General features: G+C 32.6%; 2 protein-coding genes across 7 annotated transcripts; one reads left to right on the top strand and one right to left on the bottom strand.

Moving 5' to 3' along the window:
• The first annotated feature begins 105 nt into the window (after nt 1–105).
• On the top strand, nt 106–11,106 carry LOC132701509 (ethanolamine kinase 2). 5 transcript variants are annotated; one of them, XM_060669481.1, is made up of 9 exons: nt 106–1,646; nt 1,719–1,763; nt 2,706–2,798; nt 3,709–3,848; nt 5,415–5,545; nt 5,601–5,873; nt 6,783–7,006; nt 8,016–8,235; nt 8,341–11,106. In XM_060669481.1, the coding sequence occupies exons 4-9, from the start codon at nt 3,720–3,722 to the stop codon at nt 8,399–8,401; spliced, it is 1,038 nt and encodes a 345-aa protein (XP_060525464.1). In that variant the 5' UTR covers nt 106–1,646; nt 1,719–1,763; nt 2,706–2,798; nt 3,709–3,719; the 3' UTR covers nt 8,402–11,106. The 5 variants fall into 5 exon arrangements, 4 of the variants coding, with proteins under 4 accessions (XP_060525464.1, XP_060525465.1, XP_060525466.1 ...); XM_060669482.1 differs by having other exon boundaries at nt 3,624–3,848; XR_009618785.1 differs by having other exon boundaries at nt 2,706–3,848; nt 8,041–8,235.
• Nucleotides 11,107–11,658: 552 nt separating this feature from the next.
• LOC132700728 (uncharacterized) lies at nt 11,659–26,743 on the bottom strand. 2 transcript variants are annotated; one of them, XM_060668233.1, is made up of 15 exons: nt 26,588–26,743; nt 21,295–21,440; nt 21,086–21,231; nt 20,132–20,400; nt 19,953–20,011; nt 18,626–18,810; nt 17,817–17,936; nt 17,568–17,766; nt 16,200–16,375; nt 15,974–16,142; nt 13,592–13,729; nt 13,363–13,521; nt 13,066–13,311; nt 12,800–12,970; nt 11,659–12,108 (listed from the first exon to the last, which is right to left on the bottom strand). In XM_060668233.1, exons 2-15 carry the CDS (start codon nt 21,421–21,423, stop codon nt 11,701–11,703), a joined length of 2,574 nt encoding a protein of 857 aa, XP_060524216.1. In that variant the 5' UTR covers nt 21,424–21,440; nt 26,588–26,743; the 3' UTR covers nt 11,659–11,700. The 2 variants fall into 2 exon arrangements, with proteins under 2 accessions (XP_060524216.1, XP_060524217.1); XM_060668234.1 differs by having other exon boundaries at nt 17,568–17,757; nt 26,588–26,742.
• Nucleotides 26,744–27,223: the final 480 nt, after the last annotated feature.

Below are 27,223 nucleotides of genomic sequence, written 5' to 3'. Positions count from 1 at the left end.
ATTTGATGTCATAGTCATTTTGCTTAACTGTTCTTTCCAGAATTATTTTAATCACATAGTTTAACCAAAGTTTTGTTTTTTGTTACATTTGACTGCCTTTAGGGACTACAGATTGAACAAATAGGCTACTTGACAAGTTTCTGGAAGTGATAGGAACTTCTAATTCTTTTAGGTATTGAAAAAGTGTCATGTGACATTTAAATTTGAGGAAAATAGTTCCTTGATATCTTAATGTATGATGAATAATTGATTTCTTCTAAAAATGTACGTTTACATCTTTTTAATTAGCTGTTTGAAAAGGTATAGGGTTACTTAAAACTCTTTATGTTAATATTCATGGTAAAAGTCCTAGTAATACCGAGTGAACTTACTTAAGATTGGAAGAAGTAGCTGCAGCTAAAGAAAAAATAAATTTTTGTTGAGTTCCTGGATAAATAGGTAATTATAGGATGATATTAATATTCAACGCAATATATGGAGAGCCTATTGTATGCTTTTAAGCCAAAATTTTGAAAAGCCTCACTTGTGAAAGCTGAAGGATGCTTCCGAATGGATCGTTCGTTATTTTGTTGCTTTATTTTTTTTAAATACTGTTATGCTGTGCTGTGAATTCTCTTGATTCAAAGTAACGGCAAAAACGCTAAAATGTTTTTAGAGTTATGAAAAGCGTGCGAAATACTACTAGCCAATATCATATAAATAATAAAAATAGTGCTAAGCGAATGAATAATTCTCTTATTTAAGTTTAATTGGCACAGAACGGTAGTTTGGGCTCAAGAATAGAGATGTCGCTATAGGATATCAACAAATTTATACAGCAACGGTGTTATTAACTCTGTGTAAATGCTTTCTCTAACCAGCAAAAAGCCTAATTGTAGACTAATATACCAATAAAATATAATATTGAGCAACCAAGGTGCGCCAAGGTCTATAGTTTCAACAGAACAAAGATAAGGACAGAGTCACATAGCTGACTAGCAACTTTGTCTCATTACTTTTTTTTCATGAAAAGTAGCATGGACATCGTTTTTTACTGTATAATAAAAGCGCGTAGGAAGTATAAATGTTTGATATGATGCTTCATCATTAATGATTTTTTTTTATTTTAGTCTTCATTTTCAGGTATTTCATTAGAACATGGAAATTGTTTAAGAGAATGATTCGCGAATTGCCCTCTTTAATCAAAAGTCTCAATATGGTTTGAAGGTTATGAGTGTACTTAGTGATTCTTCGAGTAATAAGCCAAATTTTATTTTATATTTCCATATTTTTACAAATACTTAAATCAATTTTTTGTTATCAATACCTAATCCGTCAGCAGACTTTTAACTTGACTTTTTTGTGTATCAACCGAAAAATTTAAAACTATCAAGAACTGGCAATGCTTGAAAAACTCTGTTCCCACACTTTTTTGTCAAAAAGACAACGCTTACCTTTATGAGGAAAAATATCTTTTTTATATCATTCCTGAGAGGAATTATTTACATGAATTTAATCTGTAATTGTTAAGCTATATTTTGATCTAATATGTGGGTGTAGGATGAAAATCAATACCCAAGTGACATGCGCTAACATGACATGCATTTACCCGCCGCTGTCTCGGGTTTCAGATATTGAACTACCGGTAAACCATATTTTACAAAAATGTAGGTAAAACTTGTTAATAAGCGTATGCCAAAAGCAATAAAAAATTGTTATTTTTTTACGATTTTTTTTAGAGCTATGAGTGGTTACTGGTTGTTTCCCGCTTGAGTATGCGTCAGGTAAGTAAAAACATATTCATTTTAAAGCTTTCACTAACTTTTAAAAAATAACTTAGCCATGGCAAGAATGTTAGTTAAAATTGACTTTAAACAATAAGCCACTGGGAATTACTGATGACTCAGTTTCTGATTATTGGGTCAAGTCGAACAGGTACACATATCTTTATCGCCAATTCAGCGAATTCTTAACGCCACAATTGTGAAATAGAGGTTATACCTATTGTTGTTAATGACGTATACATTATTGATTAACCTTAAATTCTAACTTAGCTGCAAATGGAATGGTGTTAGTGTGGTTATCCATACACTAAATGACTGTTTATTTACTAGAGGATATTTAGTATTATCTATCAGAGCGAATGAAGTTTTATCTCAAACCTGTTCAAGAATTGCTGTGTTGCTAATCATACATACAGGGTGTCTACTTTTATAAGTTAAGTTTTTTTTAAGTTACATCTTAAGATGCATTTTTTTTATATCCCTCACCTTCACCTTTCAAAATCTCCAAAAGGTGTGCTTGGAATTGGAATCTAAATAAATAATAATATAAATTTTTGCAAAAAGTGTAAGTTCTCGGAATACGTTATCATTGGGGGGACACGTACTTATATATGGCTTCAAGTTTCAACACGAGAAAAATCTGGCACTCGAGAGTCTGTCATAATATTATAATCTCACACATTTGCAAACTTCGATTAAAAAGTATCAATACTAATACGATATCAAAGTTGGTCAAAAAGGCAATTTCAAGGTTGCTCTGTGCGCCTTAGTATTGTGTCAATTAAATAAGTAAATTTGTAACCAAAAACCTGCACCAATTCGTTACCAAATAAAATATATACACAGTGCTCCGATCCCTCAGACGAGTCGCATTGTTTGCCATGCCATAGGTTTTAATATTTGCACTATAATGCAAAAATCTACTTTGATATTTCGTTTCAGTTACACGCTTGCAACTCTTGACGCTGACTACATAACAGTGGGAATTTCTTCATTTGGAAAAAAAATCAGTAAATTAAAGAAAATGTTTTTTTGGTAAATATGCATCGTATTTTAAACTGAGCTCTTTGATGTAAGAAAATCTTATATAGGGTGTCCGAAAATTCATATATGACAACCTCATCTACTATTTTTTTAAAAAGCAACCCAATTTTTTTTTATAACTATATATTTTTGAATAATATATTAAGTTACGTAAGCGTGCGAAAATAAAATTTTTTGTTTCTTTTCGTTTAAATGATTTTAATCAAATATATAATTCAGTGTAGTGCAGTGTGAAGTTATTCATTTATTCAGAGAGAAGATTTTCAGTTAAGGATATTGTCTATGAGAAAATGGACATTTTGAGCATTTGAGGAAATTCGGGACACGCTGTATATTTTTTTACCAAAAGAGGGTGCAGTTCAAAATATTAATCAACGAGCAAATTTCTGGAAAAAATTCTTCGATTTACCGAATTTACTTCACACTGTAGATAGTTTGTTATTATATATTAGATGCTCGAGCTCATTAGACGTTTAAGCAAAATATTACATCGTGTATTAAAGTACTGAAGCATAAATAAATATTATGAATTAAAAAAGAAAATAACTAATAATAATCAGTCACGTAATGGTGCTTCGCGTAACGCTTTAGTAAATAATTCATGTATTCTTGATAATAATCGACGTAAATTGCCAGAACACACAAACGGAACTGTAAAGGTCGTGAATATTTCGAATTAAATTCCATTAAATTCCGCTTCGTTTATCTCCGTTTGAAGATATCCATTTGTAAACAGTCTTGTTAGCGATGCTTTATTCTAATATAATATGATTATTTCAATTCCCCTGTGGTCATTCATATGAATGGTGTATTGAGTGCTGCATCGCGTACCGACCATCGTCTCGATATCATCTACGTTGGATTATTGTGATTGTGTTCTTAAATATTTACCTATAAACAGAGTCGAAGGGTATGGAACAAAACGCTTCGCGAGTGCCTCACATCGGTGTAACGGTCAAACAAACTGACGTTTACAGCGACTCATTAAAAGTACTGAAAGTGATACGTCCACAATGGAAGCCTGAGGCTATAAAATTTAAGGTAAGTTATTAACATTTGGGGTATAAATTGTTTTAAAATCCTTTTGATTGTTGCAATATAAATTTTATTTTATAAGAGTATAATGACATGGTTTACAATGTGATGCAATTATTACAAAAGAGCGACGCAGAAACTTCTTATACATTTATGTATCCGTGGTGGACGAGCTTTCCATGAGTGCGTCAATACCCTATGAGAATAATTTTTTAAATTTTTTCCGTTCATAAGACCCGCACAAACGAATGAGTAGACACAAGATTTTACAGTTTCAAAGATACATACCCATTTTTTAAACATTTTTTGTTTTTTGCAACTTTATTAAATAAATTAACTCAATAAACGATAATTAATAAATTGTAACCTATTTAATGAAGTTTTTTAAAAAATAAGATTTTTATTGTTATTGATGTTAACGCAATTTCATTATCGCCGCAGAGTAAATTCTAAATCTATAAGCAAATATAAATTAATCAGTAGACCTATTTTTACCAGCTTTCGTGCTTAATTTTACAGTTAAAATTAATTCGTAATAATATTTGATTTAAAAAAAACATGTAGTAGCCTACTTGTAAACTGCAAAGAAGGCTTTAACAATGTGTGAAAATAGAAATAATAGTTACGCCCAATTTACCCGTCATTGTTAATTTGAAAATATTACTTCTCCTTCTTCTTCTTGTTACGTTAGGGCTAAGGCCTGCGTTTCCATTAATATTTTTTCAGGAGGAGTTGGGATGCAGAAAACCAGCTTACCACCTGGACGACCACCTAGTCGTCCAGGTAGTCGAGGGATAAAGGGTTTTTCCTCTTCTAATTTTAACTAACCAATCATATGGCACGGCTACGTGGTCTCTATATTCCCTTCTGGTTTCTTACCCACCTTACTGCATCTTTCATACATCCCTTATTTGTTCACTTTCATAATGAATTTTGAACTTTCATATGAATGATTAAATTGTAAGAAGAAAATAAACTTTTTGATGGATACAAATTTCGAATTGATAATTGGATGAATGGATAATTGAAGCCTTAATTTTAATCTTTTATTTCAAACGTTCAGAATTTGCAATTTTTAAATATGATCTAATATAAGAGAACAAAGCAAATTAATACAATAAATTGAAAACTCTTAGAAATCATTTAAAATTGCCAGTATTTACTGTCATTATTATTGGCTAGGAAAATTTTATTAAATAAATAAATCTAAGTTTGCAAGATACAGGTAATGGTGTCAAAAATACTGTAGGCCCACTATATTACGTTCGGCAGAAAAGAATTTGTTCTGTTAAAGCGGTTGTCAAAATATATTTGTCCAAAGTTCTCAAGCTCTCAAAGGGTTACATTTTTGGATTCGGAATTAAAAACTCTGTTCAGGGTAATAATAAATAGGGGCTTCTTGTCAAGAGGGGTTGTTGAAGATGGCTACAACAAAAATAAACGGGATGCACGTGCAATTTTTCGTCTTTGCTAAAATCTCCAAGAGAGAAAACGGTTCTAAAACGGATTTCTCTTGAGGAGTAATATATCTTGATTAAACGTGTTTAATGTAGAAGGGATGAATGTGTGTAGCTGTTGACAGATGGAATTACGAACAACCTGGTGGCATGTCTTCCCGAGCTCTATGAAGAAGACGATACTGTGTTAATCAGAATTTACGGGAACAAGACTGACCTATTGATAGATCGGCAGGCTGAGAATAGGTAGTATAACTCCATTCGCAGTAGTATTGAACGAAAGGATTATATCAAATTTAAGGAACATATTGTTGCTCAACAAATATGGGTTGGCGCCGAGTCTGTATGCGACATTCGTCAACGGGTTGGCTTATCAATTCGTGCCTGGTTGTACTCTCAATACGGAAAACGTGAGGAGGCCAGAAATCTATCACTTGGTGGCTACGAATATGGCGAAATTGCACAAGGTCAAGGTGGACGGTGTAGAACATCCCAAGGCCAATATATGGAAAAAAGCCCGAAAGTTTCTGGATACTGTGCCGGACGCATTTTCTAAAGAAGAAACTCGAAAACGGTAAAAATCATTTGAAATAAGATTAATTTAACAAAAATTAGGAGTTCCAATTAAGACTAAAATGCATGGTTGTTACCACTTTCGTTCGAATTTTTCGTTTTGCATCGAACCATTTCTGAGTAAAAAAATAACTTCCACATATAAAATATTTAATTTGATTAATTCCGGATATATCCAGTTTCTTATGATTTGTGCCGTCAATTTTGGTGGAAAATTTTATAACTTTATTACTTGCTTTTCGATTAAATAAATAAGATTAACTATTTATAGCGGATATAAAATTAAATTCCTAGCTTTTTATTTAATAGAAATTAGTTAAAACAAAAATAATAACGTGACTGGTTGCCAGATACCTTTTCTTGCAATTTTGAAAAGATTGATTTTTTCAGAATATCGGATAAAATTTTAATGGATTAAAAAAATATTTATATAAATATTTAAAAATCTATAATTATATTTGCCAAATTTTATTAAAGAAAAACTTGGTGCAAAGCAAAAAGTTAATATTTAGAACATTAATTTTTTTCCACGACTACTGGACCAGAATTGTACTATGAATGCCCACCAAATGAAAGAAATGATTTTTAAGAAAGTTCTGGAAAGTTACGAATTTTTTTAAAAATTTTATAGCACCCTAATCCTGGAAACTGTTATAAATAAATGATTTGCGTCATGAACATTTCCAATTTTAGAAATAATGGACTAATTAGATTTAGACTTTTCACAAATCAACCTGTATTTTAAAAATTAAAAAGGAATTTGGCAACAATGTATAAATAAGGATTGAATAGTCGTCAAAAAAGGTAACTTTTTTCTAATTTAACTCGTAAAAGGGACACCTTGCTTTTTTTGATCAGATATAAAACTGTATAACTATCAAACTTGTAGAATGCTGTGATCCCATTGCAGATTTTTGGAGTTGCCTTCAAAGTCTCGAATTAACCAAGAACTCGAGCTGCTCAGAAGGGAATTGGACCGGTTTAACAATGACGTCGTATTTTGCCATAATGATTTGCTGTTGGGTAACATAATTTGGAATGAAAGTTCGAACCACGTGACGTTTATTGATTACGAATACGCTGGTTTCAATTACCAGGCTTTTGACATCGCAAATCACTTTGCCGAATTTGCGGGTGAGTAATTTGACAGCGCTAAAATATATACTTCTGATCGCAGCGTCAAATTTACGCCGCTCATAAAACACAGGCTTTTCGTTTGTTCTTTTCTGCGAATAGATCATAATATTTTTAACCCGTAAAATTTTTATTTTAAAAATTTAAATTCTAATCAAAAGCCTTTACAACCACACCATATCCAAACCATAAATATATAATAATAAATTATTTTAAAAAACTTTCTAGATTTCGGCTATTGCACATCACCTCATGCAGAATCCTATGGTTTTTGGATCAAATTTTTGCAGATCGGGGGTTTGCAGATTGCTAACTGCTAATAAATATAAAAAAAAATCGCAGTATACACAAATTTTTGTTCTCATTTAAAATTTAAAAAATCATACACTACAAGCTTCATTCGATTAAGACAAGGTTGTTTAGTTTATATTCCCAGTTTTTTAAATAGCGGCACCTCTGAACGCACGTGAACGGTCAAAAGCTTTCATCTTTGTTTTATTTTTCACGGTTTTAGATTTTTTAGAGAATTTGAGAAATTCGTTTATTAAATATGTAATGTTGCATTTGTCAACAAAATTGAATTTTACTATGTAATAATAAAAGAAGTGAAAGACCTTGAACCGTGAATGAAAATTTTAAATTAGAAATTACGAGAAACGCTGTCATTCCTTTAAGAGAACTTAAAAACAAAATTAGGAACATTTAAAATATCTGAAATTATTTTAGAATTAATACAAAGAAACATATTTGATTGAAACTTTTCTAAAATAATTTTCTGGTTTATGGTTGCATTGATTTTTTTCAATTTTGCTCTAAATTTTTGTTCATTTGGAAGAGGACAAATAAAACGTATTGAATAAACGGACGAATAAAAAAAGCACTTTGATATTTCTAGCATAATTTTCTTTCAATAAAACGCTCAGCGCACAAAAGAACTTAGAGAATATCGCTCTAATATTTTTCACTGCAAACTTTAGTTCTCATCGTTTCCTGTATTTCGTAACGGCAGGAGTCGACGAGGTCGATTATTCCAGATATCCGAGTAAAACTCTTCAAATGGACTGGCTCAGCACATATCTCGTGGAATTTACAGGCAACATCCCGACGAAGGCGGAGCTTGATTCGCTTTATGTCATAGTAAATAAATTCGTGCTTCTGACCCACTTGTTCTGGGGCATATGGGGTCTCATCCAAGCTGAACATTCCTACATCGATTTTGATTTCATTAAGTAAGTATTAACCTGTCCCAGAAATATGTACCATTCATTCTGGTAGGCTGCGAAGTTTTTATGGTTAGAAAACGAAAAAAAGGCAATTTTTAATTTTGTTTTCAGGTACGCTAAGACAAGGTTTGACGAGTACTTTAGCAGGAAGGAGCATCTGATTGCGACATGATAAAAATCGAATACTACTTTAATTTTATTAGAAACAAATAGACAATAATTTTTCAAATGTTTTTAAAATCGAATAATTTTGAAGGGGCTCTAAAAAGTACACGATTCCGCGATTCAGTCGATAAGTTTTATTTTGTTCTTGTATTCTTTTTGAGAACACGCACCAATAATGAATACACCTTAAAACTTTAGAAGAAAAGTGCGGATGCTCAAATATTTGCTTCTGTTGAGCAGATTTATCTGAAATGTGGTTTTTAAGCAGTTAAGCGGCAAGCTTTCAACAAATATTTTTAATTTTTTTATCTTCTCCTTGAAGTGTACAAGGGAAAAGTAAAGTATGTTAATTAAATGCAGAAAATATATAAGGCTTACTAAATATTCGGCGTGAACTTCAAAATTTATTAAAAACATATCGAACTTTTCAAAAGTTTGGCGAATGTTTTTTTCCCGTTACTATTCGACAACGTTTTAATTTTATGGCGAGTTGAATTTGATATTTTTTTAGAAGAAGAAATTGTTGGCATTTTGGATCAATATTTTATTTTATAGTTCCAATAAAGTTATTTTAAAACGGCTATATTTTTCGATTAATATCCTTGCCGGTGCTGGTTTTCGTTATGGTTGTAACAATTTTGTTACCCAATTTTTTCGACTTCATCTTCACTTTTCCCACGACCTTTCCTATTTTCTTTACACGCGGTGGTACATTTTCGGTATATACTGACGCCAGTTGTGCAATTTGGTCCGTCGTCAATTTGTTCGACATATTTTCGGACGTTGACTCGGACGGATCGTGTAGGAATAATTCAATTTCCTTAATTGAATCATCCGAGCTTTCTGTACTTTCGTCGCCGCTGGTGACACCATCTGACAACGTTTGGGCACTACTATCTGCCGTCTAGAACGTTTAATTTATTTTAACATTAAAAAGTTCCACATATTCCATGGTCCCAAATCTAAAGAGACAATGAAAATATATTCAGAAAGAAGTGGCAACGTCGATATTTTAAATCGTCTTTTCATCTTTGAATTTCGATTATGTTTAGGTGTTGCCTCCACTGATTTGTTGAATAAACTTCCACCAGTGAAATTTTTATTATTGCGTGTTTGAATTTGTACAGAGGCAGGTCATGGGTTTAAAAGTTATAATTTTATCCATTGATACAAAAATGACAAATACTTTTCAAAACTGGAAACCTTTATTTTATCCACTACCCCGCGAGGCAGATAAAAAATTCTTTCCTATGTTACGAGAATATGCTACTAACCGGTGACACCAAAGAATTAATAAGGAACTTAAAAATCTTCAAGAATAAGTAACTGAATAGGGAACATTTTTTATGTATAGAAATAACGCATACCAAATATCAAAACTCAAAATCCAATATTTAAGTTGCTATAAATAATTCAAGTTGTGACACCCGGCTATTCCCTTTAAACGACGGTCGTGTAAAGGTGTGTTTGGATTTAATCTACCCCAGTTTGTATTTGTGCTTAGTGTGCTTTACATGATCATAATGAAAGCAACATAAAACAATATAACAAATCGTGCCATCGTGTTTGAGTACAACCCGTAAAATACCAGATGGATAAACTTTTTTTATTCGTTTACCAGAAAATAAAAGCCGTTATTTTATGTTAACATTATGCTCAGGTGTAGCTTTAGCCTTAACCGTGCAAACATTGTTAACTCTTCGACCTTACACCCATCCTATTGCAGCCTCCATAGGAATGGCATCCTGATCTATATAAAACGAAATGTGTTTTCTTTTTTGATCTTTTGTTGAATGTCTAAATCGTATTAACTAATATATTAATCGAAAAGGACGGTAAAAATTGATGCGCCTCGGGAGATTGTGACAGGTTCATTCGGAACGACAAATCTTATTCAATGAAAACCAGATTTGAAGTGGCCGCGCATGCGTATATTGAATGGCACTTTTCAACATATTTTGTTGCATGGTGGCTTCAAAAGTTCCTGTAAAGGGCTTCTATAAATTTATACCCTATATGGTTGCTAGAGTATTTTTTGTTGTCCAAGCCAACATTTCTGCTATTATTTATACCGCAACTAAAATGTTATTCTTGAGACTCAACTCTGTGGGTAGAATTCTTTAAGTTATCAGTATTTAGGTTTCCACTAGTTTAAAAAAATCCTTTTTGTTTTTTCTTTGTTTAATGATTTACATTTTCTTTCATGTACCATTTGAATTTTAAAAACTAGAAAACTTTAAGGTGATTTCAATATTATATCGGCTTACAACTAGTGAACATACCTTTTAGCTTTAATACCGCGAGCCTCAGCAAAAGAAAAACTTTCGGTGTTTTGTATGTAATATGTCACCATAAACTAATACTAAAGACTAGATAACAAGAAGATAACAAAAGCAAGCGACAGAATCAAGACTAAAATTCAAATTGAAACCACCAAGACGAACGCGTTATCATTTTTTAATACCTTCTCTATGCTAGCGTCCAGCTGGCGCGAATCTTACGAGCGAATTGACGTCACAACCAATCACAGCGCTTTTCAAAGAGGATTTAAATTTTATAATTTTTAATTGCTTATATTTGTTATATGGAACTACAAAATTATTTTTTTGTGAACTGTGGTTCTTTTAATTGTATAAACTTACTTTTACAAGCAACATTTTTCAAATTTTGTTCAAGTTCTCTATTATATGTTTAAAACCCCTCGTATTACTTGCGGCGAAATTATCAAAGAGTTATTAAATACATTTAAAACAAACAGAAACGTTTTTAAATTTTTTATATTTTATAAATTTTTTATATGAAAATGCATTATTTCAGTTTTGACGAGCATTTAAAACAGTCAAAGATGATGCCAGTTTTTTGAAGTGTTGAGCGAAGACTTGAATCAATATACTTCTTTTTATATGAATATATAACGATGCGTTTAATTTGGAAGGATGTCACACCAGGCCAAGCCCTGAGTACGCATGACCTCGAACTGAATCAATCTTCCGCCATGTTGACCTTGAACATATGAAAACGGCCGAAATTGTTTACTTGTTTTATTCAATGAAAAAATCCGAAAACAAGCCTATACTACTCCGCCGCCGCAAAAATGAATGAAAACCATTTCTCTCCCCATTGGATAGAAATGTCTTATACAAGGTGGCCCCAGAATTATAAAAACGTAATTATTGGCGGATATAACAATATAAAAAAAAGACACTCTGTGGTCCAGTGCATTTCACCTTAGACACATATTTCATAATTGCATGTTCAAGTTACTAAAAAATAAAACAACATTTTTGGCGAAGTAATCTATTTTACTTAAAACAAAACGTAGTGTGGAAAATCGAGATCGACAACAGTCACCGGCACACGAATTTTCACACAGTTGTTTTCTCTGTTCAGTCTCAGCTTTGGAAAGACCGGAAACCGAGAAGCGTTATTCATTTCTAGAGCTATTTCGTCTACATTATTCGTGGGCACCACGAAGCTGTTCAGAATATTCTTTTGGGTCACTTGTCTGATTTTCTCCGACGACATAATCTTCTGTTTAACGAGGCACTTTTTGAGGTCCAAGATGTGACGGGTGGTCTCCAACCACCACCGTTTGTACCTCGATGATCGCAACTTGGTTTCTTCTTCCAAGTTACATCTGCGACATTCGTTAATCTCGTGTGTTCGCTTGGTGTGACACAGGAACGTGTGCGTGGGTGCAGTGATTCGATCGATCTAAAAGGAACAATTAGGATGTATCTACCAAGATGTATTATTCTATTAACTTTTATTCAATAGATTTCTGTTCATGGTCGTCAATGTTTAAGTAATGTGAGATGTGGAATTATGTGTACAGTGACGCGAACAAAACGGTCTTACATTTGACACTGAAAAAATTAACTTTATGGATGTTGAAATAGAGAATTGCTTTAACAAGCGAAAGGGTTAGGGAAGAGAGGAGAACATTGTGGCTGAATAATTTAAGAGGTTCGATGATGAAATTTAATGTTTTCAGAATATTGCTTAAGTTGATTTTATACAAGGTGAGTATGGATTATTTGGTTAATTATTTTTGTTTTAAATTTTTCAGATTTTTTAACTATATGGTTTTCTAATGTTAAAGGCGGATTACCAACTATAAACTGTGTTGTGTAATTGAAATTTGTCTGTTGCCTTTAATATTTTAATTATATATTGTTTATTTTAATATAGCAATATTTGGATATTTCCACTTAATAAACCTGACATTATCTTGCTGCAAAGAAATCTGATAATTAATTCAATAAATGCATAAAATACGAATTTATAAATACAAATTTATATACTTACGTTTGATATGCTCCGATACATCACATAAACAAAACAAGCTAATATCATGCACGTAAAAGAAGTCACTTAAACACTTAATAAATAAGACCATAGTTACCTCGATTTCGGTACGTTTCTTTGACGGTTTGGATTTGCTCTCCTTTTCTAGTTTCTTTCTCGAAACCCGACGTGTTTTTGATTTCGATGTGCTTGTCGTCGTGTTGCTACCGAAAAGTCCCCTGTTTTCCGCCATTTTTATCATGTATTTATTATCCAAGCGGATGACTTCCTGAAACCGCATATAGGGTTTTATCGTTTTTTTTAATCAATTTTCAAAGTCTACAGAGGAATATGTTAAAATTTTAAAATATATAATTCACAGACCTTTCTCTGGAGCAGAGCCAAGTAGCAGCCTTCCTTTTTGAAGTTGATGCACGAATTCTCGCCCGAGCATAAACTTGGAACTTCAGGTTGTTCAAATAGATCGGAATCCGGCATTTTGAGGCTGTCTAACAACTTTTGCTTTGTGTCCTGAGTTAATTGCGATTCTGGATTAACATGTTTAATTGTTTCATCGTCTCTGTCCGCCCCGTTCTTATTTGCCTTGTCGTTATTGTTAATTTCCTTACCCTAAAAATGGATGGTGTCTTTCACGCCAACAAAAATTACTATTATTATTACCGTAGGTTCATCGATTGTCGTCTCGCAACTTATCGCAGTGCCCTGTAAAGTCGCGTGCTGAACTCTTGCCAGCCTATTGACCTCTCGAATTGCTCTGTTGACCATTTCGCCATTTTCTGCGTCGATCTCTGAGTGGGTTTCGTAGAGCACAAACTGTATCTAAAAGCGACCAACATTCTGATAATTTTTTCGTCGCTATGTGGCGAGTTTTCAATATTAACGTAAATACCTGCGGTCTGGACATCGCAAATCGTAGAGTTTTTCTTTGCTCCTCTAGTATATTAATGACCCGCTCTTTGGCTTCTTTCGTTTCCTCGTATTCTGTTAGAATTTCTAGCATCGAAAGATCTCCACCCCTACTGCAAACCTGACAAAAATGAAAAGGAAAATGAATTAGTCATTGGTATTCGCTGAAATGATTGGTAACGAACACCTGTGTACTGCTAAACTTCGTAAAACGCAATTTCGGGTTATTCAAATTGAAAGATACGGAAATAACTTGCGTCGCTCCACGATAATGGCAAAAATGAATTTTTTAAAATAATACAAAACAATTAAAATCGAACTTATCTTTTGCAGTGGGGTCTAGTGGACATATTGTTTTTTCGATTGACAGTCGAACAAAATATCTATACGAGGTGTGTTCACAAAGTAAAAAGACTCTTAAGTTTCATCAAAAAGTACTTGTTTATTTATTAAAATTAATGTTGTTCCCTTCAAAGTATTCCCCCAAATATAATACACTTGTGCCAACGTTTTTTCCAATCCTCGAAGCACTTCAGGTAAGTTATTTTCTGGTATAGCTTTGAGTTCTACCAGCGATTTTTTGCAATCATTCCAAAGCTCCTTCCTCTCATGTGTTTCTTGAGTTTTGGGAATAGGTTAATCCGGTTAATATGTCGGCTGAAGCATGATTGTCGTTTTGTTTTTGGCCAAAAAGTTAGACACAAGCAACGATGAGTGAGCAGGTGCATTATCGTGATGCAAAATCCATGAATTCTGTTCCCACAATTCCGCACGTTTTCTTCGTATTGCTTCCCGCGAACGGTGTATAAATTCACTATTTCTTTAAGGTACGTAACCGTGGTAAGAACTCTTGACGTACAACTCCAAAGAAAACAGTAAGCAAAACTTTGATATTTGATCATTATTGACGTCGTGGTCGGGCATCCACAGCGACATTCGTCATCGGCTTCTTCTCGGCCCTCTTTGTACCGCTTATAAACATTTTTCTTGCTCAAAGTAGATTCACCATACGCCATTGTCAATATTTCAAGTGTTTTGCAGGACTGTATTCCATTGTTTACACAAAATTTTATGCAAATTGTTTGTTCCATTTTTTTTGACAGTAGAAAATCGACGAGCGCATAAAACACTCCTAACGCTTCTGTCTCACAAAAAAAAGAAACGTACAAACTGTTAAGGACATATGTACCAACATAATAACAACAATTACAAAAGTCACCTTACTTTTTCAACGCACCTCGTACACTAAATGTTGTTTGATAGCAGTCAATTTTAGTGAGTATTAATTAAAAATTAATAATAATAATAAATAATATTTATATTCAATAACTTATTCTATATTAAGTAAATATGCAGCATCTCCAACTTACAACAACATATTAGTTAATAATTGAAGAAAATTATATTAAAAAAAGTCTCTATATCATTATTTTAATAGTGTCACATTTAGTGGTTTATTAGTAGGTAGGCTTATTTTCCCTGTCAACCATTTTTACAAAACAAATGAAAATCTCCATTCGTCATTTTAATTTAAATCGTTGTTTGCGTAACGAATTTTCTTAAAAGTGAAAGAAATCGTGAAATTCTAGTTTTTCAAAGAAACTTCTACAAGCTACTGCAATACTATTTATAAATCTGCTAGATTTTCCCTTCGTCCGTTAATGTCGAATAAAACTAACGTTTCGCCATCATGTTGGCTTCTTCAAAGCTTAACTGCAACTGGTTTGCAATTTACAGGGTGTCCCGTTTAAAAGAGGCCTTATCTCTAAACCTACGGGGGTTACAAAAAAAATGAAATAAAAAAGTTGTTTCTAATAAAATTACCTTTTTTTTTATTTTCCTAATCGTCACTTTTTTATATACAGGGAAAACAGTTTCATTTTTTTAAATAGAACACCCTACATTTTATTGCATTTTTGGATAGTCCTTTCAAAGACAAATTCAACGATATATATGAGTATGGGTCTGTGATGCACTGTTTCGGACTTATTAGCGATCATCTTCAGAATTTTTTCAAATTTGATCATTGCCTAAAGAAAAGCATTATTTTCGTAAAAATATTAGATGGAAAAAAGTTTAAGAAGTTAATAAGCAACCCAACCATGATTGTTTAAACATAACCCGAATTCTGAAGATGATGTCTAATAAGTTCGAAACGATGCATTACAGAACCATACTCATAAATTTTACATATTTAAAAAAATGTAACTTTGTTTTACCACCCTGTATATAAAAACGTGACGATTAGGAAAAAAAAAATAAAGGTCATTTTAATAGGAACAACTTTTGTATTTATTTTTTTTTTTGTAACTCCGGTAGGTTTCAAGATAAGGTATAGGAAACTTTTTTTGTAGACCGCATTTACCAAATCTATGGGGTCAGTCACTGCAGAGTAACTATTCGGAGGAGTCGCGAATACTGCTATCACTTCTTCCATGTAATTCGCGTCTTGAGGCAAATCTATTAGACGGTCAGCGAAGATCGTAATATTGTTCACTCCCAAGTCCATAAAGTAAGCCTCGTACTCGTTTTTTCTGAAAACGATCCGTCACTTTGGTGTTGACAATCCCGGGCGGTAGGACTTGTAGTACCTCTTACCCGCGCTAAAAGCAATGAGCCTGTTAATTCTCTGGTTTTGTATCAGTAACGTTGCGAGGTAAGCGGTAGTTCTTGGCGAATTGACGTGAGTTTGAATAACACTGCCCGTCAATCCCAGATCCAGCAAAATTTTACCGAACGTTGCAGCCCCACGGCAAAACGACCTGTCCTGAAGCAAGAACCACCTGTGGATACAGCTCTCGCATTCGCATTCATTTCATTTCCAGTAGTAAATACAACAAAGTTTATTATGCTGTTAAATTTGCGTGAGACATGGCAAAATGCTCTAGGTCTTAAAATAATCCAATGAAAAATAAGTTTCGATCCTATTCTATATTCTATATTATTCGATCCTATTCTTGACTATAAATGTTTTTTGATCGGCCCTCGTATACGTCATTCTCGATCGAGAAATTTCGATATTGACATTTCTGGACTCTTCTAGACGTCATCATTTCGCCTATACAGAGTGACCTATTAATAATTGAAAATAAATACTTTACTGACTTTATATGATTTAGATAAAATATGATTACAGTCCAGTACATTAAAACTATTTGACGTCTCCTTGTCACACCGCGCGGAAGTCTAGGTATTGTACACCCTACGCCAATTTCTACGCTACTGGCGCAATATTTATTTGTGTACAAAGAATCCGTTCAACATTTTAGAACAATTGTAAAGACCATTTTGTAATAATTTGTTAAATGAACGAGCAATTCTTCAAACTGAGATACATCAAAAAAGATTTATATAGCTGCTTTTTAGCTCAGGATTCTAGAGTTAAAATATTTCACATTATTAATGAATCGCCCTGTATAGAGAACAGGAGTTAGCATTGTGAAAGTAATCGGAGTAACAAGACCGAACGAAGTAAAATGCGAATCTAAGTGATATAATAGTGTTCTCAAGTCCCACTTGAAAGTCGAAGCTAAGCTAATCATATTTAAACAAAAATAATGTACGCAGTGTATACAAACCTTCAAACACTCTTCACAATATACAAATTGTTTTTTGACGTCATTATACAGAGTGTTATTTTAAACAAACTTCAACTTCTGCTTAGTTTTTTCAATGGTGTCAAGCTTTTATATTTTTCTTTTTCATTGTTTTTTTTTGTTTATTAAAATAAAAATAATGTATAAATCCATTGGCGTTTCGAGAGTCACCTTATTCAATGTTGTTAACAAAAATTTAGTGCCATTTTGCAGGGTTTTTTTTATATTAAGCAAGAAAAAAAATGCTTTTCTGTAATGTTTTTTGTGATGCTGCCGCTTCGAGAAATTAAATAATTTGTCAGTTCAGTTGCAAGTGACCAAATCTACACAATGGAAAAAGCGAAAAGCTTATCGCTGTTATACTTGAACGATCAACAAATGATCCCGTATGAATCGACTTCTGGCCAATTCTCCTCTCATTGTAGCGTGAAAGGTGATTATCTGCGGGCAATGTTTGTCCCATTTAAAGTTGTTGGCGTTCAAATGTTCCACGCTGTCGACCATGGTCAAGTTGAGCGTCTGTGCGATATTTTCGCAGAGCGTTTTCCTGTCCCTGAAACGCCTTGTTGAACCTACAGAGATATTTGAAACGTTTCACATTCATATCATTACCCAACTTTTAAGCAGTTCACCCAACAACTGACTGGCTTTGAATTCGCGAGCTCTGTCACTTTTTCGTCTCTGAGATGATCGGGAAGAAGATCGCTCAGCGACAGAGCGTTGTGTTTAATCCTGATGGAGGTCGACATACCTAAGTCTTATGTGGTGAAGGCGAATCAATGACATATGCAAAGGAAGCCTTCTGTATTTAGCGGGACATCTATAAAGCTGTTGTCATTGTGACAAAATATTGGAATCGTCGAAATGTGTATCTTTTGATAAGGTCTAAAGATTTCCAAACATTGAATTACACCGGATGGCAGAGAAAGTTGTTTTTCAAAATACCCTATAGCAATTATTTGACTCTAACAGACAATTTACCATAGTCATCTTAAGCTAGGTGTTCATATTATAGTATACGGACATGTATATGTATGGAAAACTGGATTGTATAGGTCAAACGTTCAGTGACTAAAAGACACTCCAGTCAAATAAAGACCAGAAATTATATGCTATTGTCCTATTAATCAAAGATTTGTCTTACTTCAGATTTTTCTATGAACCAATACTGTACATGTACATGTACTTATTTGTGATCTATTCGAAGGTATAATAAAATACAGTAATTGAATTTTGTGGTTTCAAATTTCGTTAAAAATGAAATTTTACACAGGCGTATTGTCTAACCCAAGCCGAAATGTTTACATTTTGTTAAAATTACATATTGATTTTCAAAAATCGTACCAGATTATAGACAACAAAAGTTACTCAGAAATTTGACTTATATGGTATCGCTCGCCTGGTTATCTTGGAAAGGTTACCTTAGACGTGAGACAGCGGCGGCTAATTTAACTTTTTGCGACCATAATGCGTTTTCTGCGTGCGATAATCCAGCGGCCTCGAAAAGCTCCGTCGCCAGTGGCGCGATGGAGGTTTCCCGTTTCCTAAAGCTGCGATGGTACAGGTCGTAGAAAAGAAGCCACACGTGCGGAGCCGTGCAGTCCAACTAAATTGTTTACAATATTCGCACACTTAAAACTAGACGTCGTTAATACAACACTTTTCCAAATTTGGTATGCATCCATCAACGTTTTAGAAAATATTTGCTCAAATATATGCCGGAGATCGTAAGAAAATAATCGAAATAATAATAAAATAGAAATAATAAAATTGAAATAGAAACCCGGAGTGGCGGGTTATGATGGCGAGCGAGGCGACATAGGGTTAGACTTCTCAGACATATTAAAAGATTGCACATAATACAATGCTTAAAACAAACGAATAATCTAATGGATTGATTATTAAAGGGAATCCAACGGTCCGCGGCCCGCTAGAGAAACTAGGGAAAATCGTCAACCGCTCGTCGGCTATCGGAGCTACACTCGACTCGATTTATCCCGGATTTCGATAATTCAAGACTGTCTTGCCCCGGGCCGCGTTCCGCTCACCTCGGAAAGATACCTAAGTGGGTTGCTAGGGGTTTATAATATTTAGAATGACAGAATTATAACTGTTTAGTCTAGATCGATAAATAATACGAATCAAAAATAAACAATCCAAACACCCAAAACGAAATATGGGAAAATATTGAATAAGGGGGCTGAAATATATGACAATATCTATACTCGAAATCAAGGGCAATTTTGGATATTGAAAAGGGACATCCTAATGTTTATCTTTATTTATTTTTTGACAATTTCGCAGCATAATTTTAGGTGGGTCTTAAATAATGTTAAGTAAGTTTTCATAATTATTAAATTTATGCTTAGTGCAAGCCAAGAAAAGGTGTTTCTGGTTCACTTGTGGATTTGTGATATGACTTAAGTGTCGTGAAAGTTAAGAATGGATAGAAAAAAATATGATAAAGAAGTTATTTTTTTCTTAAAATATTGACGTTGTATATCTCAAAAATAACAAATTAACAGTATGTATTACGATATGCCAATCTGGCAACTTCCCTTAATTATATGACTTTTTACATTGTGCCAAATAATGTATTGTGCTTGCCATATTAAAGAACTTTAATATAATTTTTTTGAAATATTATGGAAACAGTAAGTAAATATTCGCAACAAAATACAGTGTTTCATTATAAAATGTATCAATGTGTTAGAATGTAATATTTTCAATATTTACATATCTACTTACCTCGCGGAAGATTTGGAAAAAACAAACGTCATTGAGGGCTTGGATCAGAATGTTTTTATCTAAAAACAAGAAGCTCAATAAAACAACAAAAATCTTAGTAGGTAATATGCATTTTTAAACCATTTCTGCATTTGACTGAAACTTAATCAATCTAACATTTAAATATAAATCGAACTTACAGCGAAACACGTCATAAATGAGAGTATACACCCTCCTCATTTCCTGTTCGTCTTCGAAAGTTACTGCCTGAGGCGGTGAGCTCAACAAACCCCCTGCCTTCGCTATGTCTCTGACGGTCCAAGTAATAGGCGCCAAATAGTTGCAAGGCCTCACTCTTTTCTCTCGAATTTCAACCTCAGCAGTGCAAGAAGTTTTGCGTTTTTGAAGGAGACTCCACTCTAGGAACGTCTTGCCTTGGTGTTCTTGCACCATTGAGCCGGCTATCATTCTTAAATAAAATTGTTCGAAAAAAGAACAGAATTAAAGTCTATTTTGACATTGACTAGAATTTATTTTGGAAAGCTATCAACGGAATGTCGTTCGTTTGATTAAAGACCTTTTTGCTGATGGTCTACAAATTAACAAAAATTAAATTAATTGCAAAGAAGGAGTAACTTAACTAAATAAAACGGTAAACGGTAAAAATATCTAAAAGTTTTATATGGACATAAATTGTCCTAGAGTCTCTCCTTCAGAGAAGTTAACATGCCTATAATACTCAATTTCAGACTACCAAAAACTGATAACAAACTTTGACTGACTAAACTAAGTTAACTTAGTATTTAATTAATTTAATTGGCATATAAATATGTTGAAACATTTGATTATAAAATTATTTTTTTGTTACAGACAAAGCTAGTTATTTGTAAAATTATATAACAGCGAACAAATTAAATAAACAATGAAAATGTATAGTAGTCATTCTGGTTTCCAATCTTGCTTTCCATTTCAACTTCTTTATGTTTAATTATAATTATCAAAGATTATAGTAGCTAGGCTAAAGGTTAATAAAAATGCGAATATGACACTATAGAAAAGGGGAGAAATGGGTCTTGTCGAAACTTTTAAAAATGAAGCCAAACTAATAAATTAAAAAGTATAGAAAACCTAAATAACAATAACAATAATAATACCCATTTTGAGCTGAATCCGCTAGCCGCTGTTTCTCGACCAGCTTGTAGTAAATTTTCGTTTGCCAAGCGTTGTCGCTAGGCAAAATGAGGTCGAAAAATTCGTTTTCCATTTCGTCTACCACTTCCAGCAAGTAAGTTTGTAGCAACTGTTAAGACGGAGATGAGAGATTTCATAGGTAAACTATTATATCAACGAGGCAACAATTTACCGATGGAAGCTGGGAGAACACGTTGATAGCCCCTGTTGAAGTCAGATTCACCCACAACTGGTGCTCGGGTGGAGATACCGCGGAGATGTAGTCGCAATGTGATTTTTCGTCGCTGTTTTCCATATCCATATTATTATCCTTACCGGCTGGAAAACGATTTAAGGGAGTCGGCCACCGAATAGTCCAAATAGTCGTGATATGAAAGCATGAATATTATTTCGTCATTAAAGTAAACTAAGACAAAAATTTATATCGAACCGAACAAAATCAAGCAAATATTTGATATTTCCCATATATGTCATGTTTCTTACTAAAATTCATCTATTAATACTTTTTTTTGTCGCAATAATTGATTTAAACTAATTACCTCATCAATTCTTATTTCTATGATGACACTTAAAAAAAATGATTTTTTTTGTTAATGTTTTTGGTTAACAATGAATCCCGGTTCAATAACTTTGGGCTTTAAAATTTAACGAATTTTTGAATTTGAATTTATATGACTCGAGGGCCATCTTCCTTTATGAAACGTCTAGTGACTCATATTGAACGTACGTACGAGTTTACAAATATGGAGTTAATGAAATAGTACAGAGAATTTATATGATTTCAAAACTCAAATTTATTTTGTCAGTAGCGTAGATAAGTGAGGCAGTACCGTGGAACGGAAAATTTGAAATTTGATACTCGTTTTTGACACTTCGAAGTTGTAGTAAAATCTTTTCAGCATTTATTTTCACAGTAAAATAGATGAATTTTATACATAAAAGAAAGTCTAGTTTTAAAATCTTAAAATTTAAATTTCTAGATAAAAAGCGCGGGGTCCCTTAAGGAGTTTCAGTTTTATCAATATAAATACAACTCAACACAATTGAGTCTAAACATTATTAAAATCGTTTTTGTATAAAAAAAAATATATTATTTGTGCGATCACGCAACGCTAATAAAAATATATAGAAAATGCCAAATTCGTTTCGATCAGAAGAAAACAATCAATACATGTTTTCCACGACGGTTTTGTGGAGCGTATTCCTATTCCATTTCATCTTTGAGATCAGCTAAAGAATTGAGTTTATACCATACCAGTAGGAAATTTGAGAAAATTAAGAAACGGCCACTGTTGTAATTTTAGCGGTGCCTTTTGAATACATGCAACGTGTGCGCAAATTTGCGTTTACAAATGTGTTTTTTTGTTCTATACCACTTACTAACCGGAAACCACTTTTTTTTTTCATTTATTTGTTTATTTTCAATAAAATTAAAAACAATCTAAAAATTCTCTCGTGTTTTATAACCTGAAGAATATGCGTGAGCACTTTAAAATGGCGCTGAAAATATTTTATTTGCTTTGTTTGTGAGTTTTGATTGTCCGCAACGTACCTTTATTTAAATAGTTAGGGAAAAAAATTATTGGAAAAAGTTGTTTAGAACTAAGGTTATGTTAAGATGTAAAATATTGGGTAGACATCAGTCGAGAATACATTGGCAATTTGTTTATTATGCAGAAAGCATTTTTAAAAATATCGGAAATTTTAAAAATGGACAAAGGAAGCTGGACATAAAACTTTTATCAGTATAATATTTTGGTTACATTTTTTTTACTTTTTACTCTTCTGCAAATATATTTTGTGTAAACAAGTTTTAGGACTTGCATTTTCAATTAATGTTAATGTTATTATGGTTATTAATTTTTCGAACGATCTTTGTCTAATGCAATATTTATTATTAATATTAAAATTCAAATAGACCTAATGACTCGTGTTCCTAAGAAAAAGAGCTCGGATATGTTAAAATCAATTCGCATTCCAAAAAATCCACAAATACCACATTTGCTTTACGTGTTAATAAAAGGTATTTATAGAAAAAAATCAAATATAAAACTATAACAACCTGTAAAGGTTAAACACAAGCATTTCCGAGTACATATTATGAAGTTTTGTCTTTGTCTGTCCTAATATGAAACAATAGTGGAATTTTTCTCGTCGCTCGTGATTACGTATATTTGTGGTGAATATTATTTTTTTTATTTTAGACTATTTAAAGAAATGTCATATTGATGCCGTGGTTCCAACATTGTCTGTTGCAAAAATAGGATTTTGACAACAAAAACCGTGATTTGATCTTTTGTCCAAAACACGTGTATATGAACTCTGAAGTAATTTATTTGTTAATAGCTCATTAAATTTGAAATATTAGAGCTGTATCGACGAAGCCGATTGTCTGATGAAATTACAATTAAGATTTTTACAACGCACTTAGAGCACGGCTGAGTTTTTTTTAAACAATATTTTTAAGTTATTATTGCAATACAATCGACCCCCCTGAAAGCGGCATCGTGCAGTGAAAACTAGTTCCAATAAACACCGCTATTAAAATAATTCTGTTCATTGTCCGCTTTAAGCGTTACGTACCAACTAACTTTTGCCGGGAAAACGAAATTTAATTCGAATTTCCAGGTAGGTAATAATTAAAATTCGATTTTAGTCTATTTAAACAATTTCCGTGCGAAAACGTAGCGTATTATTAAAGCCTGGAAATCGCAAAACTCGCGAACTAGAGTCACGAAACGTGTCAAAAGGTTCGCCATAAAAAATGAACAGCGCAGAATTTTTATACGAATTCGTTCGCTATTTTTAAAACGTTTAATAGGACAATGAAATCGAAAGCTCGCCTCATTTATTTGCTCTTTTCTGCGTCATAACTTTCATGTGTTTGAGTTCGAGCATTAATTTCTTCTAGCTTTGATAATTTAAACGACTTATAATCACAAAACCGTAACGAAATGTTGATGTAGAAAGTCTGTAAATAAGGACGACGACGGAAAGGATCAAATCGCGTGCAGAGATAAAATCTTTCGGGGATTATAAACCTTGACAACTTTATGCAGTTCAACAGATAAAAATAAGCTCTATCGATATTACAATTTTAGGAAACCGATTGTTCATCATTTAGGAATGGAGATATTTTATTTTGTTTACAATCCCGCAGTGCATAAAACAAGGTAGGACACCATCTGTTTTATAATCGATAGTCGTTGTTTTTTTCTATAACATTCTATTTACAAAAAAATCAAATGCAAATGCACACAAATGGGTAAGATTGATCTTTCATTTCTGTTTTTACTAAAATCGGATTTAATAAAGCTTAGAGATGCATCAAATGTTTGGTTTAGCTTCACTTTTAAGAATTCAGAATTGGAAAATGTGTTCAGTCAATACAACCCCTTAGGAGTGGAATCCTATCTAGATCTTTGAGATTTGGCAGATATAATGGGTTGAAGTATTTGATTCGGCTTGAAGATGTCCTTTCCAGTGAGGCACCTTAAATGTACTTTGCAGTTATTTTTATTGTTGTTGGAAGTAAGCACATTATGTCAACCCAATGTTCGTACTAATAGATACGATGCAAGTTTAAGCCAGAGAATTTGCCGCAGCAAACGTTGCCGATATAATGGAAGTTTTGCATGCTGATATCCACGATGTATGATTTTTGTCCTATAAATATTCAAAAACTTAAGAGTTTCTGTTAACGGGAATATTTGTGGTTTGAACTTTGACCGGTGTCAAAGATAAGAGAGTAATCCAGTGTAAACATTCAAGATGCACGAGCAGAATGAATATACAAATAAATGAAAAGAATGTAATTTATTTATGAAAATAGCAACATAGTGTGATAGGTGAAACGAGATACAATTTTTGTCGAATTTTGAGAAAAAAAACACTTATACAGTCGAGAATTGGTCTTAAAAAAATCCTATATAGAAATTATTAAAAAAATAATAAAATGGATTGATCAACGCTAATTACATCTGGTTGGAATTTTTTTACAAATTAAGTTTTTTTAAGTTAATAAATGGAAATGGAAGTATATTATTGTATGTCATGAGTTATTCATAATACAATAATACCAACTGTGAACAATATGAAAAAATAAAATAAAAAATATATATTAGTAAAATGATTTGTTCTGTTACTAGTGCCATATCCTGGATGTCCGGAAATGATTAAATGATGTTGAGTACATTTTCTTAAGTTCATGGGCAGTTAAGGTTCTTTGAGATTAAGGTTTACCTATGCACATAGATTATACAAGGAACTTTAGTAGTAAGTGCGCTAAATTTAAAAATAATTTGCAAGCTAGAAAAATCTAACCAAAATATCATTTAAATTTTATTTGACACCGTGTAATTCCGTTATTTTTGAGTTATTAAAAAAATACTATATGAATTCTTACATAGGGTGTTCCAAAAATAAACGGAGTTTTTTTGTTAAAAAAATCTGAAAAAATAAATATTTACTCGATTCAAGGCAATGTTATTCGTGTAGTAAGAGGCTAATTTAGCCCTAATAGGTAAAAATTATTAAGTCCAGTGACTTCCATAATACAAAGCACACTATAAAAAATTTTAGAACGGCCCACCAACGACGAAATCGAGCTAAAATTCGAGGTCTATTTCATATATATTTGTTTCTACTGGAGTAGTTTAAATCATCGTCTTAAGGTGTCTCCATAAAGAAAAATAAAATAAAACTGCTTAAAAAAAATTCGCAAAGAAAAAAGAAAATGTCTAACCTCATAAGAACATGATATGACGTGACATGCAAAGAAACTGGTTTAATGGGTTTTTGTTCCATAATGAAGTGATATAGGAGATGCAAGATGCAAAGAAGCAATTTTTTATGCTTAATCAAACAAAAAAATATTCAAGTTTGCTAATGTGTCTTTTAGGGCTAAGTTAGTTAGTAGTACGCCAAATAACATTTTGGAGAATATTTGTTTAAATATTAATAAAAGAATATATTATTTTAATTTATCACCCTGAGTCTTGAAAACTGCATTTTCGGGCCTATTTTTATAAACACTTTTTTCATATTTTTATTTAAATAAAATATCTCGATCTATTTTCTGATCAGCCTCTAACTTTTATATTAACTTCACGAGTCCTTAAAATTTAGCTTCTAATTTTCGGACAACCTATATTTATACAAATAATACTTAAGCCTGTATTTTTCATCAATAAACTAAAATAAGTAGATAAGATCGGAGAGGAAACAATAAATAAATATATATTTTTATAAAAATGTATTTGGTACTGTTTGTGGCCTTTTTTAAATAAATTTAAGTTCCAGTGACACTGGACACTGAGCGCAATTAAAAAAATGTTGAAATTTGACGTCACACTTTAAAATATTGTATTGTATATTGTATAAGTATTTTTGAATTGAACGATAACAGTACCTGGCAAGTAGGGATTTTTTTTCTTTAAACAGTTTTTGGGTCTTACGTTACTCACCTCGATTAATAAAGCAATCAACCGTTTGACGGGCGAATTGATAAGCGCAATTAGACACTTCTTGACAGACAACTCCTTTCCGCGACGCGCCACAAAAGTGTTACTTCGAGAATCGCACGAAACGATATTTATTCAAACGCAGGATCCCGTCGATCCCGACACCTGTTTGTTGTAAACGAGGTCTTCGAGTCACGCAAATTTATTTATTTCGGGTGCTATACATACGGTCGACCCTTTTGTTTTGCGTACTCGATATACATCCATATGCAAATTTATAGTCTTTATTTCTTAACTATGAATAATAGAACAAAATATAATAGAGTACAATAAATAAATAATGGGATTATTGAAACTTTACAGACTACATAATGTTTTAAATATCTACAATACAAATAATAGACATTTTATGATACAAACAAACATGCTTAGTTAAGTTTACAATTGATAATTTAAGGTATATTCGACAAGCATACGCATAACACACCGGGCGTCTCATGGTTGATGGAAAATTAGATGCTCTGACAATTTCCTGAAAATTTGGTCATATAGGTTTTTGACTTTTCTCGCTAGATATCTTCTGTGTCACCGTGTTGTCGCTTGTATCGAAACGTAGCGATAACTTTTTTTATAAAACGG

This window comes from Cylas formicarius, unplaced genomic scaffold, assembly GCF_029955315.1.
Source record: "Cylas formicarius isolate icCylForm1 unplaced genomic scaffold, icCylForm1.1 PGA_scaffold_4__25_contigs__length_36172078, whole genome shotgun sequence".
Lineage (NCBI taxonomy): Eukaryota > Metazoa > Arthropoda > Insecta > Coleoptera > Brentidae > Cylas > Cylas formicarius.
The sequence above is the reverse complement of the archived record's forward strand: the minus strand, read 5'-3'. Positions and strand labels throughout refer to the sequence as shown.